Source organism: Eumetopias jubatus, unplaced genomic scaffold (genome assembly GCF_037043125.1).
Source record: "Eumetopias jubatus isolate StellerSeaLion01/CBP00866 unplaced genomic scaffold, mEumJub1_p1.0 scaffold_9, whole genome shotgun sequence".
Lineage (NCBI taxonomy): Eukaryota > Metazoa > Chordata > Mammalia > Carnivora > Otariidae > Eumetopias > Eumetopias jubatus.
The window spans coordinates 126,557,356-126,573,526 of NW_028274815.1; the positions used below are offsets into that span (position 1 = coordinate 126,557,356).

The 16,171-nt window shown below is 58.9% G+C and overlaps 1 protein-coding gene across 9 annotated transcripts; it reads right to left on the bottom strand.

Moving 5' to 3' along the window:
* Positions 1 to 1,968: 1,968 nt before the first annotated feature.
* On the bottom strand, positions 1,969 to 15,952 carry SLC35H1 (solute carrier family 35 member H1). 9 transcript variants are annotated; one of them, XM_028121959.2, is made up of 12 exons: positions 15,407 to 15,574; positions 15,164 to 15,228; positions 10,857 to 10,920; positions 10,333 to 10,707; positions 9,592 to 9,742; positions 8,667 to 8,730; positions 7,916 to 7,988; positions 7,196 to 7,364; positions 7,034 to 7,117; positions 4,575 to 4,750; positions 3,311 to 3,440; positions 1,969 to 2,946 (listed from the first exon to the last, which is right to left on the bottom strand). In XM_028121959.2, the coding sequence occupies exons 4-12, from the start codon at positions 10,450 to 10,452 to the stop codon at positions 2,813 to 2,815; spliced, it is 1,101 nt and encodes a 366-aa protein (XP_027977760.1). In that variant the 5' UTR covers positions 10,453 to 10,707; positions 10,857 to 10,920; positions 15,164 to 15,228; positions 15,407 to 15,574; the 3' UTR covers positions 1,969 to 2,812. The 9 variants fall into 9 exon arrangements, with proteins under 9 accessions (XP_027977760.1, XP_027977759.1, XP_027977762.1 ...); XM_028121958.2 differs by lacking the exons at positions 15,164 to 15,228; positions 15,407 to 15,574 and adding an exon at positions 15,879 to 15,949; XM_028121961.2 differs by lacking the exon at positions 15,164 to 15,228.
* Between the last annotated feature and the right edge of the window lie 219 nt (positions 15,953 to 16,171).

A 16,171-nucleotide genomic window follows, 5' to 3' on the forward strand; every position in this document is an offset into this window, starting at 1 on the left:
ACCCAAATCCAGCACAGCGTCCGGCCTGTGGCCAACACTCACTGAGTGTGTTCGACCCAAATGGATCACCTGGGAGTCCCCACCCTGTCCTCCGAATTGCAAATTGGGGACCCCTCTCAGTCCAGTGTTACTGCATGATGCAGAAAGCTGTGGCAGGTACCACGGGGACAATTCTCTTGGTGACAAGGGACTCCACTCTCCAGCCACTGGGATTTTCAGGTTTTCCTCAGCAGCAAGGAGCAGAACCAGACGGGGGTGGCCCCCCAAGCCCAGGCAGAGAAGGGTGCCAGAAGGAAGATGAACGCATTTCAGGTCCAGCTCCTGTCTCGGGTCTCCCCCACAGGCGAACCCAGCGCCACGACCCCGACGGCAGACATCCTCATATATTAGGGGCATTAACCTTCCCTCCACCGCAGGCCCAGGGGAGAGACGGTGGGCACGTAAGCACTTAAAACTTGAACCCGCAGGTCAGCCCTCCTTCCTCCCTCCTCTGCAGAAGCCCCAGAGTTGGAGGCTGCGTGGGGACAGACGCCACAACCTTAGAGAGACAAGTCTCATCCTCAGCTTCCCTCAACCTGTGCAAGCACCGCGTTGCCATGGCGACGCTGCAGCCCTGCGATGCAATGGCTGCAGATAGCATGGGTGCTTCTAGGGCTCGCAGGCCCGAGTGGACGCTGTCTGGCCCAGGAGGCCAGGCGATTGGGTGGGCCGGGTGGGGGAGGCGAGGGGGGCCTCCTCCTGGCTCAGCTGGTAATTGCTGCTAAGTGAGGGGCTGTCATTGAACCCAATATGCGGGCGGTGCAGGCCCCCGCTCGCACCCTGTAATTACTGCACCAGACAGCAGTGCTTACTCCCGGTGCCGGGAGGAGGGGAGACGGTGGGGGGAAGCAGACAGGAAGCTCTCATCCACCTGAGCCAGCGCGGGGCTGTGGCAGGCTCTCCCGCCCTGGAGCAGCCTCTCCCCGGCCCCTCCCCTCGGCTGGCTCTCCCCACGTCATCCGGCATCCGGTGTGGAGGGTGAGCTGCCTCTAACCCCGGCCTCTGAGCTTGCAGAGTCCAGGAGCAGGGGCAGAGGTGCGGGCACAGATGAGGCGCCACCTCCGGGGAGCTCTTGGAGTGGTACCTCCGTTCTGAGGCCAGTCTGCATTATGACTGCGGAGCTGTCCGAGTTCCTCCAGAGCCCAGAGACTCAGGTCCTCAGGCTAGTCACTGCCCCTCTCCTGGGTCTGTTTCCCTCGCTGGAAGACTGCGGGTCTCCATCATCCTTAAGGGTTCTCCTCCAGCAGGGGTTGGCAAACTATAGCCGGCAGCAGAATCCTCATTTTGGAAGTAAGGTGTCCCTGGAACAGAGCCACACCCTTTTGTGTCTGTGTCTGGCCGCCTTCCTGCCAGAAGGGGGACAGTAGATGCGAGGAGCTGCCTCACAGACTATCTGGCCCTTTACAGAAAAAGTTTGCTGACCAGTTTCTAAAGTGGAACTATTTTCCTAGGCTTAACGGAGTGAGCTTTTGTGGCTCCGATGTGATTAAAGCAAGTCACACCAAGCTCCATCCTGGTGCCCACCCGAAGACACCCCAGTCCTCTTCCAGGGACCCCAGCCTGGAGTCGGGGCGGTGGCGCCGCGTGGTGCAATGGCGCCACCTGCTGTGAGTGCCTAAAAGCACTTGGGCCTTGGAAGTACTTGGCCTGGGGTGGTGGAGGGAGAGGTGGGGTGTTGGTAAACCCCGGCAAATCAGAGTCAGGATCTCCGCCCAGCCCTCCCGTTTTATAGGGCCTACAGTGCAGAGGGACGGCGTGACTGGTCCAAGGTAGGTGAGCAGAGAGCTCAGGTCCCAGAGGCCCACAGGCCATTCTATCTACATTCCATGGGCGTACGCGTGGCATACGGACCTGGCTGCGAATCGTAGTTCCAGCACTCATTTAGGGTCTTGATTCCATAGTTGTCGAAAGAATTTGCAAAATACACACTTATATATATATATAACATTTAATCTGTTACCAATATTGACTCAATCTTCTGAACAACTGAGATAATTATTCCCATTTCACAGAAAAAAACACTGGTACAGAGAGGTTAAGTAATTTGCTTAAGGTCACACAGCTCAAAGTGGACCGTCAAGAATTCAAATCCACGCTGTGAAAGCACTAACCGCCCCAGAATAGTGCTCTACACGTATTTTTTCCTGCCTGTAGGCGTGCTGGGGCCCCGAGAGAGGGCACTGGGGCTCCAAGAGGAGTACAAGAGATGCAGGAAGCCTGGGGTCTGGCCAGTCATCTGAAGGCCCCAGGCAGGGGAAGAAAAGGGAGAGCAAGGCCCACACGGCCCCCTCCCGCCGCCACCCCTCTAGGCAACGCGAAGTGGCCAGTGGACCGGAAATCCTTTATTTCCAAACTATAAATAGCCCTGTGCTGAGAAAAGACGCGCTCCAGGTGATGAGGCTCCAGGCTCTCCATCAACCCTTCCCAACTGCTCCGCAGTCTAAACCCGGTCCCCTCAGAAACCTGCTCTGCCCCCTGGAAATCCCCACCTGGGCTGTCAGAGCCTGGCAAGCAGCTGAGACCAGCCCGCTCGCTTTGTCCCACTGTGACTCGAGCGCGGCTTAGGCCCTGCTCCGGTGTGATGCTCACCCCTCTGTTCAACCAGTTCCCTGACCGAGCCCCACCACGCGGTCCCGCGCTCCCCGAGGCCCAGCCCAGGCGAGTCCCGGCCCGCTGCTCCCCGGCTGTTGTGAAGAGCCACCTGGGTCCCCAGGCTGCTGTGAGGTGTGAGGCTTGGGAGCAGCCTGGCTCCCAGCGGGTCTCCCGGCCGTGGTCACTGCTGCCCCTGGGCCACAAAGTACCCCTCCTCCTCCTCATTGTTCTCTTCCTCTGGCCGGCTGCTCCGAAGCAGCAGCTCCAGGTCGGGGTGGGAGCCCGGGCCCTTCAAGGCTCTGGCGCCACCATCACCTGGGGAGAGAGAGAAACCGGTTGCAGACCTGATCATGGTTTTCTTGGTGCCCCCCGATGCGCATGTTGAGTCACCCAGGTCCCCCCCTCCCCCCCACTCCCCCGAGAAAACCATCTTCTGTGTGGCAGTGGCAGAACCACGAGGCTGACCTCCTGGCGGAGGGGCAGCCCAGGCGGAGGCAGCTGAACTGCATGGACAGCCACCAAGCTGCAACTGCTCTGGGCAAGCTGAGAACCACCTGCCCCTCTTGGCTGGGTGGCTGGGGCCCCAGGACTGGGTGGAGGGGAGGTCAGAGGGGCCGAGTCACACGAGGAGCAGGGAGCGTCACCAGAAAAGAGGCTTCTGGAAAGGGGCTCGGGTTACCTCTGGAGTGCAGGGCTTTGAGAGCAACATGCAGGGATATGCCCGAGAGGCAGAGGGCAAAGCCCAGCCAGTTCAGGAGGCTGATCTGATCCCCCAGCAGATGAGCTGCCAACAGCAGAGTGCAGACTTCCTGAGGGCAGAGAGGCAGGAAGGGGAAGCGATCAGGAGGAGGGGGCTCCTTTGCAAGGAGGGTGGACGGCAGGGGAGAGCCTGACCCGCCGGAGCTCCTGGGGCCGGGGCAGGCTGGCCAGCAGGGCAAAAACAGGGCTCCCCTGAGCTCGGAGGACCAGGCCTGCCTGCAATGCTTTCCTCCCTTTGTGCTACCGAGACACAGCAAGGGAGGAGGTGCTCTGCACAGTGTTCCGTCAGCGTTAAGAGAGGCAAAGCAGACCCAGGGCTGGGGGCACAGAGTGTCCAGCCCACAGCCATGTCCACAGGAGTGAAAGATAGTTGCGCTTCCAGAAGGCACCCACATATGGAGAGCACAACGCTGTCACAGGGGAATGCGGTATCACCCCGGGCTCTGCAGGACACACACTGGCCACGGGGTGCTGCACACACGGTGGCTGCCAGTGGGACCGGTGGGACGACTCACTCTGAGAACCACAGCTCACGCCTCTTCCTAAGCACCTTGGGGAGACTTACGATTCTGGGTTTAGGCAACACTGCGCCAGCATCAGCGTCTGTCTCGTCAAGGAGAGACCGTACCCCGCCCCCGTGGGCCCGAGCAGGGTGGGGTGAGGGGTGGCAAGGGAGGGGGGAGCCTGAGAGTAGAGGCATGTGTGATGCCAGGCAGCAGTAAAGGCAAACCAGGCAAACACAGGACACACGTGCTAGTACCGTCCCTTGCTGTAACCATGGCAGACATTGCCAATCAATCATGCAACTCTTTCCCGATGACCCTGGATGGGGCTTCCCAACCCTTGGCTCCAGGTCACTACCAAACGACCAGAGTGGGCATTCATGGTAACAAGAGAATGCATCCCAGGCCCAGTGGAGTCAAAATCCCAGTTCGGCCACCTGCTGGCTGGCGTGTCCTGCTGGAGGAGCCACCCATCTGTGAACCAGGGAGGACCCCCTCCACCCCCCGGGGCTGCAGCCCCGATGAGAAGGGAGTTTCAGACAAGAGCACGGGACACAACAGCCTAACCAGGCACTTCTGTCTCTTCTCTGGGGTCTGGGGCGTGGGAGCTGGGACAGAAGCTGCTACTGAGCTTGGGGGCCGTGCTGGAAGACAGGACTGGGGCCACCCCCAAGTCTGTACCTTAAAAATGCCAGCAATGGAGAGAGTGAGGCTGGAGGTTCTGGAGACCAGGAGGAACTCAGAGAACCCCAGACCGAAGGCGAGGATCCCTCCAAGGAAGAGGCTCCCTAGTACCCGCAGGAGTAGCCCGGTGTCCTGGAAACGGAAGATCTTCTCAGACGTGGACAAATGGAGACCTGAAAGCAGACGGAGAGAGTAGGAGGCCACGTGCTGGTGTCCCCAGGGAGCGGGAGACCCAGCATGGGGCAGTCACGCCCCCCGCGCACCTGTGCTCTCGCTGGGGCCCCGAGGAGGGGGATGGCAGGTGGAAGAGAACGCTGTGCGGACGGCCTGACACCTGGGGACCTGGGGAAGCAGCGAGGGCCCCCCCGAGAGCCTGCGGGCTAGGGTGGAGGGCCTGGCACCACACAGAAAATCGGACAGAAGCCTCTGTCCTCCCACGGTGCTGACCTGTCCATCTTTGGGAAGGAACGTGACTTCACGTGGCCTCTGCAGCCGTGGTAAGTAGTGGGCCAAAGAGAGGCGGGGTAGCCCATTGGGTGATGAGTGACGAGTATCGGCGCCCTGGACCCCAGGGCGAGCCCTTGCTCTCAATGTCAGGTGGGCCACCTATCAACAGGGCCTCATTTTATCCTCCCAAACCTTCTCCACTTTAATCTGGCTCTTGCCATCACACAGCTGTGGGACAAGGCTGAGACGTGCCCCCTCTCGGGACCTGCTCCCCCAGTGATAAAACGAGAGCATTTCGACTAGACCTGCGTTCCTCAGACAATATAACGTGGGGGACGGTTCTCAAAAAGTAAACACACACACATATAGGACAAAGCCTTGTTCTCGAGACACCCCCACGGGCACCCACACACCAAGTCTGGCATGACTTCGAGAGGATTCCTGACCCTCCAACACCGTCCCTCAGAGTGACCCCGTGGCTCTGTGCAGGAAAGGCCCTGAGGGAGGCACAGTGGAGACACCTGTGGGGGCTGGAGGCGGACCGGGCACTCTGAGGCTTTTGGAGGGAAGCACCAGAGGAATGCAGAGTGACAGTCCCTCCCAGACAAACAGCCTCCCGATGTAGGACATCTTGTCTGGTGCTGGGCTCAGCAGTACTGCAAAGGCGTCAGCGAATTGATGGGAATTCGGGAAAGAGCAACAGAAGTAATGAAGGCGCTTGGGGGATTAATTTACCAGAAAAGATTAAAGGAGCTAAATCCATGCCGCTTTGCTAAGTGATGATGACCAGGGCTTTCGGCTGAGGGCGTGCAGGGATGGGGAAGGGTGTCCGTGGCCAGGACGGGGGGGAGGGAGGGGGCAGAAGGCGAGGGTGGGGGGGGGGATGTTAACTGGAAGAAAAAGGGGGGCTGCAGAATCATTTTCTCAGGGAGGTTCCAGACGCTTCACGGCTTGAAACTTAAATGGATGTGGGACAGAATTCTCTGTAATGACCCCGAGAACAGAATGAAGGGACTGAGGGAAGGACAAACAGGGACAGAGACTAATCTCGAAACCCGGGAGGGAGGAAGGAGGGAAGGAGGCGGGCGCTTGCAGCCTGGACAGTACTCCCCGCCTCTCCCTCTCTGGGAGGTGATGGTGGGCGGGGGGGCGGTCCCCCTACCCAGCCCCTGCGCCATGGCCAGGGCCACACACACCATCCCACACACTTCCACCCACGGAACCTACTGATGCTCTCCTGCGATGCCCTGCACCCGTCAGCCCAGCAAAGCCTCCCCCAGCCTCCAAAACATGTGGCCTGGGAAGTCTTTTTGTCTTGGCTTTCCACCCTAGCATGCTGAAAGAATGCCTGGCCCTCTGCTCCTTCTAAGAGACAGAACACATCATGGTTTAGAGGAAGGACTCAGGAACCAGCTCCTGGAACCAAACTCTGGCTCGTTGGGCAAGGTTATTTTTACTTCTCTCCACCTGTTTCTTTGACCTGCACAATGGAAATAATGCTGGTACTGCCACATGGGGTTTTTGGGAGTATAAGAGTTAGTATGTTTAAAATGATCAGAACAGGGGCACCTCGGTGGCTCAGTCGGTTAAGCATCTGCCTTCAGTTCAGGTCATGACCTCGGAGACCCAGGATCGAGCCCCGCGTCGGGCTCCCTGTTCAGCGGGGAGCCTGCTTCTCCCTCTCCCTCTGCTCTTCCCTCTGCTCATGTTCTCTAATAAATAAATAAATCTTAAAAAAAAAAAAAAAGGTCAGAACAGCCCTGGCATAGCTGTCAGGCTGTACACATCCACCGTCATGATCGTCGGTTGTCTTTTACATACGTTTTCTGCGTAAGCATTTAACAGGCTGGATTCCAGCCACCTGGTTTAATGTCTGTCCAGCCCTTAGACCAGGCCCTGCCAATGGAGAGACCGCATCTTTGATCTCTATAATCTCTGCAGCTACCACGGAGCTGGGCTCAGAGCAAGGAAGGGGGATCTGTTGTACTGGGTGGATGGCCCCTACGTACCTTCAAAGATGGCGAAAAGAGGGAAGAGCCCCAGAAACATGAGTGGCTGCAGGTGGAACATGGTGTCGATGGGGTTCTGGAGCCCTGCAGAATGAGGACGGGGGGTGAGTCATCAGGCCCAGCCTGCCTCCACCCTGCCTGGTGCCCGGAGCCCTCTCTCACCAAGTTCCGCCTTCTGCAGGAGCATCTGGGTGAGGGTCCAGCGAATGCCACCGATGAATGAGGCCCCCAGCACCAAGGCAAAGCCCTCCACGTTGAATTGCGTGGACTTGTAGGTGAACATGAAGAGACCCCCGGCGATGAGGAGGACCACCAGGACCAGTGCCGAACGCTATCAGGGTGGGGAGCAGGGGCCACTGACTGCAGGGTCCTGAGGTGCTCAACCCTGGAGCTTGGGTTCAGGAGCTGTGTTGGCTGACTCTGGGGCAAGAAACCCTTCTCCCCTGTGACCTTGGGGGTCCCGGCCAGCTCCTTCCCATCAACGTAGACAGGGCTGACATTCAGTGGACATATACCCAGCTTCCCTCTTTGATCTAACCTTCTGATGTGCTTTCCTACAGCTGTTCTAGGCCCCCGGGAGGTCCCCTAGTACCCTGGACCTCGCAAATAAAGGGCGACTGCCTCCAGGACCTGGCTGCACCTGGCCCCTATCCTTGAACCCTTTCTCTTTCTGTCATTCTTTTGGTCATTACACCTGCCACGCCAGTTGCCAAGTATTCTCAGCAGTGGCCTGTCCTAGGTCCTTCCTCAGCGACAGGAGTTATTGCCACCTGGGCTGGGCTCGTCTCCTCTGCCACACACAGTGACAAGCCACCGCTCAGACACCCTTTTTAGTCTCAGCATCTGCAGGTATAGGAGGGACCAGGGGAGCTGGGGCCTCACCAGCTCCTCCAGCTTGAAGATCAGGGAGAAGATCAAGATGAAGAGGACAGCGGAAGACTTGGTCATTGTGTACCTGCAAGGACAAATTAGCCCAGATGCAGCGCCGGGGCCCAGGGCTCAGACCCGCCACCAGGAGAGGAGCCCACGGACTGTGCTGGAAAAGGTGGGAGGCTGTGGGGACCTCTGACTTCCCTGTGGGCAACTGGCTCTGCTCAAGGCAGCTGGGCAATCTGGGTACAAAAGACCAAAGGAAGGTGGCCTGAGTCATCTGGGCTGGTATGTGACCTTTAATTGGAAGAAACCTCTGACGAAGGGGCCTCTATTGCCAGGGAGAAGAGGCTGCGGGTGAACCCTGGGCTCACCGAGCCCTCTTATTTATCTGCTCCTCCATGGAGACCGGGATCAGGAAGGAAGGAGGGAAGGGGGAAAAGAGAAGGCAGGGATTGTGCACCCTGAAGTACAAGGCCAGAGGTGAGAAACAGCTGTTACACCTGCCTCTCTGTGCAGGTCAGTGCCCTTCCTCCCCGGCATGACTGGCGCCGTTCTGCCGAGCGCCTGGCTCCCCCAGGCCCCCGGGGCAGGCAGGCACAGCACCCGTCAGGGCGGAGCCGAGAGCAGGCGCCGCTCCCAGAGAGTGGTGGTGTGGCCGGCCCCCAGGCCCGGGGGGCAGGGTGGGGGGGCGCCTAGACAGGGTCAGACAGAGCCTGAGCCTGAGCCTGAGCCTGGCGGGAGGCGGGGGGCTGGTACTCACAGTGAGACGGTGATGTAGAGGAAGCTCCAGTTGGACAAGCCCACATCAAGCGCTGTCGCCAGGGCTGTGGAGACAGGGGCGCCCACAGCCAGGGCAGGCCGGCATGGGCGGGCCAGGTGTTAAAACACTTCCATGAGGCCCCGAGTGCCCCCTGCTTTGCCCTGAACACCTGGCTTTCTCTCGGGCCCTTAGGCCTTCCTTTCACTCACAGCAACTGAAGGGTTAACTCCTGGCCCAAAAAGGGAGGGGGTGCTGCTCCAGCATTAGGGCTGCAGGCCATTCTGATCTGATCGGTAAGTGCTGTGAATGTCCCCCGAGGAAGAGGATTAATCCCGTCTGGTCCCAGCATCCCTTGTGAGCAACTCTTCAGAGTGGCTTCTCCTCCCTCAGGATGGAAGGCGCACCCCTCGTGGAGGACCTGGTCCTCCAGGATCTGTTCCTGCCACCCTCTCTTTCGGCCCACGTTTCCTCACCAGCGCAGAGTTCCCAGCATCCTGAGACACTTTCCGTTCCCCTGCAGACCTGCACAGGCACTAAACGCTCGGCCATTTCAGCCCACGCTCTGGGAGGCCCTCCCCGCTGGGCCTGGGCTGACTCCCCGCTCTGTGCTCCGAGGTGCCCCCCACTGTCCCACTGCGGCAAGGTGAGGGCAGGCGTGGCCTCAGTGCGCCCAGGCAAGGCCAGTGCTGCATGGGAGGCTTTTCCCGGTGCGTGTGAGCATGTGTGTTGTGTGTATGGGGGGGCAGGGAGGACACAAGAGGCCGCAGGAGGGCTGGGGGGAGGCAGGCAGAGAGGAATGAAGTGGGGGGCGGGGTGGAGAGGGCCTCTGCTCCAAGCCACCAAGGCTCCTTGTTCTTAGCCCATGGCTTCCACGCGACCCCCCTTCCAGCCCCACCCGCCCACGGCCACCCCACCGGCCACGTACCTGTGGGAGCTACTCTCCTGAGGTAGTCCGTCCAGCTCAGCACCACGCGGGCCCTGTGGCTGGAGCACTGAACCAGGGCCCTGGACAGGGCAGAGAACAAGAAGATCACGGCCAGGTGCAGCATCGTCATGAAGAGCGGGAAGTGGAAGCTCTACGGGACCCAAAGCAGAGACAACCAGGCGGGTTCACAGCCTCCCCCCCACGCCCCCCCACGCAGCCCCCTCCCCCCCACTGCGGGCAGTGGCGCTAACTGGGTGCTTCCCCGGGGCTCTACAGTGGCCAGGGGGCTTCCCCCGCCCCCGGACACTGCAGTCACTTGGGATGAGAGCCCCGTAGTTCCAGTTGTGGAGACCAGGCCGAGAGCAGGTGGCAGACCAGGGCTCAGTCGGACCACGGTGCTGTCCCCATGGCTTCCACAGGCCTGTCAGCTTCCTGCTCCAGCCCCCCGCCCCCCAGGTCACAGCTAGCACTGGCCAGTGTGGCCCAACCGGTCACGAAAATACTGAAGTCCTTCTCTACTCGGTGTCTCCCCCTTTCCCGATTTCCCCTCGATCCACACATTTGAGGGGAACCCCTGGCGCAGCAGGGCTCTAGGGCCCTGTCCCATCACTAGTGTGACTGGCTTCCAGTCTGATTAGTTGAAGCCCGTGCCATCCTGTTGCTAAATATTTGGGGACGCAGGGGCCATGGCCACAGCCCCCTCTCCCCCAGCCCCCCCAGCACCGCAAGGCCTCCCATTACCTTCGTCAGCCATTTGTTGTAGAAGGTGATGCCGATGGAGAAGCAGTAGTAGAGAAGGACCAGCCCCAGGGTCAACACGGCCTTCCACACAAACGCCACGTCGAGGGCCCACCTCCCCATCCGGGGAAGCTGCAACTCCCTCCCTCTGGGTCAGTGGGGGCAGGCACCTCTCCCGAGGACAACCACAGGAAGAGCCGGCAGAGCTGGGCCACGACTTTCAACAAGGTCTCCTAGCTGGAGAAGTCCTCTTCGCCTCCATGATTCGGAATCATCCACGGAGCCCCAGGCAGAGGCCTCACCCTAGGGGCTGGTGGCCCAAGCCAACCCTCTCCATCATTAAGTGGACACAGGGCTCACAGGTCTCCAGGTCGGAGGCTAGAGGAATGGAAAGGAAGCTTGGGTGGCCCGGCAGAGCCCAGGCTGCCTGACTGGTCCACCCCACCCCTGCCCACAGGGAGCAAACCAAAGCGGAAGCTGGGGGAGGGGGGAGGCAGGAAGGGGCACAGGCCCAGCCCTGGGCTCACAGAGCTCCAGTCACATCCACTCTGTCGCCTCAAGCCGTTCTCTATGAATTGCCGCCAAAGTGACCTTTTAAAAATGTAAATTGGATCATGTCAGATCAGATGTCAGCCCTTCAGTGGCTCCCAGCGCTCTTATGATAAAGACCAAGAGCCTTCCTGTCAGCTAAGCCGTCCTGACCTGTCCCTGCTGGCAGCTCCAGGCTCTCTGGCCCCATCCCACCGGCTGCCTCAGTTCCCCAAACACACAGGCTCTCTCCTACTGCCTGAAGGAACGGACGCACTGCCCACCCTCTAGTCCTCTCTCAGCTGATGTTACTCAACTTCAGCTCAACCGCTGCTTCCTCAGGGACGACCCCTCCTTGATGGGGTGCTCCCACAGCTCCCCCACTTTCCCTTTGGTGCACTTGTGCAGGGCATGCCCATCTGAGTGGTGTCTGTCCCCTGGGAGGCTGTGCGCTCCAGGAAGACAGGGAACCACTGTGCTCATGGTAGTCTTGCACCCACTGGGCACACCGTGAGTTGTCCACTGTGAGTTGTTCGATGACTCAGTGCAAGAGAGTGGGCACTTGGTTTTCAGGGCACTGATCTGATCTTTAAGGTATTAAAAATGGACCAGGAAACCAATACCTACCCTGCCCTTAGCCTCTAAGGGCCACTCCCATAGAGGCGGTGCCTGCTTTAGGGTCTTGCCTAACTAAACCGCTCCCAGCTGGTATCAATCTAGGCAACCCTAATGAGGGCCCAGGGCACACGAGGTCTGAGGAGACCGGGCTGACCCAGGTCCACAGCTATCCCACCGGCTGCCTCACGTGTGTGTCCCTTCAGTTCCCATCTCCTCCTCTGAGACATTCCCAACCTGCTGAAATGCCACCTCCTGGAAGCCTTCCTAGAGCCAGCTGATCCAACATACCCTGCTTTCCCCACCTCCAGTCCTTTCTGAAGGGAGTCATCTCACTCAGCCCTGTACGCTGGAAGCTGGGTTATCACCGCTCTCCCCCGAGGCAAACTGGGAGCTAGCGCTAAGGCTTTGCTGGAAGGATATCGTAGGGCTGCGGTTCTCCTGAGGGGAACTGTGGAAACCTGTGAGGGTGTTTGGGGGGAGCTCTCCTAGCTTTTAGTGATATGGTGGGGGGGCGGTCCCTGAGAGTGACGGTCCACATTAACTAAGAATTGCTCTGCATCCTTTGTAACCTTGACAATCCTGTAGGTATCAGACTTACTTATAATTACCTGAACCTCGAACCCAACTTTTTTTTTTTTTTAGGTAAATTCTAGGGCACGTGGGTGGCTCAGTTGGTTAGGCTGCTGCCTTCGGCTCAGGTCATGATCCCAGGGTCCTGGGATCAAGCCCCACATTGGGCTCTCTGCTCGGCAGGGAGCCTGCTTCTCCTTCCCCCCTCTGCCTGCCACTCCCCCTGCTTGTGCGCTGTGTCAAATATATAAATAAAATATTTAAGAAAAAAATTGTTTAAAAAAATAAATAAAGTAAATTCTATCCCCAGCATGGGGCTCGAACTCACAACCCTGAAATCAAGAGTCACACGCCCTACTGACTGAGACAGCCAGGCGCCCCAAGAACCCAACTGTTTTATCTGTGATGCAGAGCAGTTTTTCCATGGTTCTACTATGCACTACAATTTCCAAGAGTATGTTTGCCATGCACATGTTTTTGATATAACTGTTTTTGATAATGGGTTTGGAGAAACCACACCACCTACAGCAGCAGCCCAGCATGGCCATGGCGCTGTGCACGGTGGCCAGCACATTCGCCGAGGTCCCGCGGGTGGTGGGAACACCAGCTGCTTCACTGTGGCTTCTAGCATCCTTGTACCCAGGACTGACTTCCTGAAACACATTCTATTCTCAACGACCTTTTATTATCAGTACGTTGACATCTCCCTGTCACCTCCGGAAGAATCTCCAGTGGCCTACTCGTTTGTCCATGCCTGGATGTCTAATGCCAGGCACTCACCCCCCACCTGCCCAGCACGGACTCCCGCTTTCCAGGAGCTGTCCAAACCTGCCCCTCTTCCCACCTCAGCCAGGGGCACCTCCATTCACCTGGATGCTCAGGCCAAAAATCTTGTTCCCATCCTGAGTCCTTGCTCCCTCAGCCCACCTTCGATCAGCAAATATTGTCATCTCTGTCTTAAAAGAAGATCCCCAATATGGTCACGTCTCCTGACCACCAAAGCCCTCCAGGCCACCGTCCTCTCCCCCCACAATACAACACGACAGGTTAGTCTCCTCTGCTTCTGCCCGCACCTTCCCCCCACCCCCCAGGCTCCTGTTGGCACAGCTGGAGAGCAGGGTACATGGGCACCAAATCTATGCCTAACAGACGTTAAGGCCCATATTCTTTCCCTATACCGGGTTTCTCAGTCTTGGCATTATTGATACTCGGGACCAGATCATTCTTTGTGCATTGTGAGACGTCTAGGAGCGATCCTGGTCTCTACCTACTAGATGCCTAGAGCCGCCCCTCCTCCTCATCCCAAGTTGTGACAACCAAAAATGTCTCCAGACGCAGCCAAATGTCATGGGGGGCAAAAGTGCTCCCTGCTGAGAATGACTGCTTACACCACACAGGCAACCAACAGTGCATTCTACCTTCTAGCACGCGCTCCCCGGGGTTCCCACCCATGGCAGGGCAGTCTGGACCTTCCTGTGAGTCAACTTCTCGCATCTTCTGCGTTTGGTGCAGTTCCTGCTCCAACAGAGCAATCTGTGCCAACCCCCACTCCCCACCTCCTGTTCAAATCCCACCCTTTCTTCAGCCGGTCCAGGTCCCCCACCTCCAGAAAGTCCCTACGCTATGACTACCTCAGCCCACAGGGAGCACTGCCTCCAAGTTAACAACACTCATTCTCTTATTGTTATTCAGTCACCTAACCCCAAACACAAAATCAGTCCTCAGTTAGAGAGGCTCTTGGAAATCATCTAGCCGTTTACTCAATGGCCATTTATTAAGCACCACTGTACACCTAGCACTGGAAATAGAGATGTGTAACTGATAAGGTCCCCACCCTTCTTTTATGATAAGGGAAACCAGGCTTAAAGGGGCAAATGCTCTTTTTCAAATCTCACCTGCCAAGAAAGGAATTCCATACTCTACATTACTCCCCAGGGGGCAGCCTTAGCTGGGGTGACAGCCACACCAGGGCAGAGTTGGTGCCCAGCCCCCTGGAGCACCTGGCTCCCCTCAATCTCTGTGACTGTAATGTGGGCAGGGCAGTTTAGTGGTGCAAGTGTGGGCTTGGGGTGAGAAAGACCTGGGATCCAGTCCTGGCTCCTCTATGAACACTGGGACCCCCGAATGACCTGAACTCTGGACCTCAGTGTCCAGTAAAGGAGGATAAAATCATCTGCCTCTTGGGAGGGGAGTCAATGGCAGCCAGTACAGCGCTTGATGGTGGCTTGTGGCAGGGGCTTACATCCCTCCTGGCCGCCTTACAGCAAAACTCCCCCAGGGCCCCCGGCACTACCATCCTTGCTCTCTTGCAGCCCAAACTCACTTCAGCCTGTCCCCACTGCTCCACCGAGTCACCACACCTTCCTCCTTGTTGCCCCTCTGAGGACCAAGTCTCTGTTTTCATCAGCACCTTAAAAACTGACCACTTCCTCCTCCTGGTAAAGCCTCTTGGATGCCCACCACACTCTCCTGCTTTTTCTTTTTTTAAAGATTTTAGTTACTCATTCGAGACACAGAGATGCAGAGAGAGAGTAAGCATGAGCAGGGGGAGAGGCAGAGGGAGAAGCAGGCTCCCCGCTGAGCCAGGAGCCAGACGTGGGGCTCGATTCCAGGACCCTGGGATCATGACCCGAGCCGAAGGCAGATGCTTAACGATCTGAGCCACCCCGGCGCCCCTCTCCTGCTTTTTCTGCTGCTTTTCTGGACTCCTGGACTTCTTTGCTGCCTCCTCCTGTCAACCAACCTGTAAAAGTTCATTCTCCCCGGAGTAATCTCATCCCATCTGATGGACATTCCAGTGATTTCTAAATTCTTTTCATTAGCCCTACCCTTTTCTGCCAGCTCCAGGCTGGTACATCGAAGAGTCCCCTTGGTAGCTCCACCTAAGATACCTCAAACTGAAGGTGCCCCCAACCTATTCCCAAGTCATTAGTAAATGCCAGCACAATACACCTGGTTACTTAAGCCTAAGTCCCCAAATGAATGAACTCATCCTTGACCACTCTTTCCTTCCTTCCTCCAATTCTATCCTGTCAGTTCCTCCTCCCAGATCCCTGTGGACCAGCTACCCGTCTTCGCCTGCGCTCGGCCATCAGTCTAAGCCACGCTGATCTCTCACCTAGGGACTGCAGCGGTCTCCTAACCGGTGTCCCTGCTTCCTCCTTCCCCGACACAGCCAGGAGTCTACACAGCAGCGAGAGTGAAAGCTTACGCACCGACGGGAGACCACGCCCTCATAGGGCGAATCCCAACCCCCGAGCAGGCCCGCGAGGAGGACCTTAACCCTCTGGCCTCTGCCCGTGTCTGCAACCTCGTTCTCCCGCCACTGCCCCGGAGTCCGCCACGCTGGCCCCTGGCCAACCTGCCAGGCACGTCGAGCCTGCGTCCTTCTTTGCACTGGCCGTTCCCTCTTCCGCAGACCTTTGCTCGGCTGAACCCTCCTCGAAGGCCCGCTCCTCATCCTCTTGGCACCTCCCACCAGCTGACGTTGCCCTGTTTGCCCACGTGTTTACTGCGCGCCCCGCACTCCCCACGTGTTTACTGCGCGCCCCGCACTCCCACCCCACCGCGGGATGCGGCTCTCGGCGGGCCGGGCCGCGTCCGCGCAGTTCCGCCCGGGTCGGGATCCGGCCCGTCGCCGCGCGCGGCAGGCGGCCGGGGAGGGCGAGTGGAGGCCCCGGCCCCTCCACGGCGCGGACACGGAGGCCCGGGAGGGACAGGAGCTCGGGCGGGCTGCGGCGCGCAGAGCCCAGCGGGGACCCCGCTTCCCGGCCCTGGCCGGCCCTCCCCCCGCCCGCGGGAGCGCGCGCAGGGCTCGCCGCGCGCCCACTCACCTCGGCCGCAGGCGCTGCGGAACGGATCCTCCCACCGGATCCTCCCGCCGGAAGTGCCGGGCCTAGCGCCGCCGCGGGGGGGGGCACTTCCGCCAAAAGACGCCGAGGGGCGGGGCCTGCCGGCGGCGGGACGGGGCGGGGCTGCGGAGGTTGGTCCGCTGGCACCGTCCTCGGAGACCCAGCGCTGAGCAGCTCCTGTGCTGTCTTAGCTTGTTTCTTGCGCTCCATCGGCCTCGCTCTGGAGCCCCGGTGCGTGCTGCAGAGGCATGCGCACCCGGGGCAGCTGGAAAATA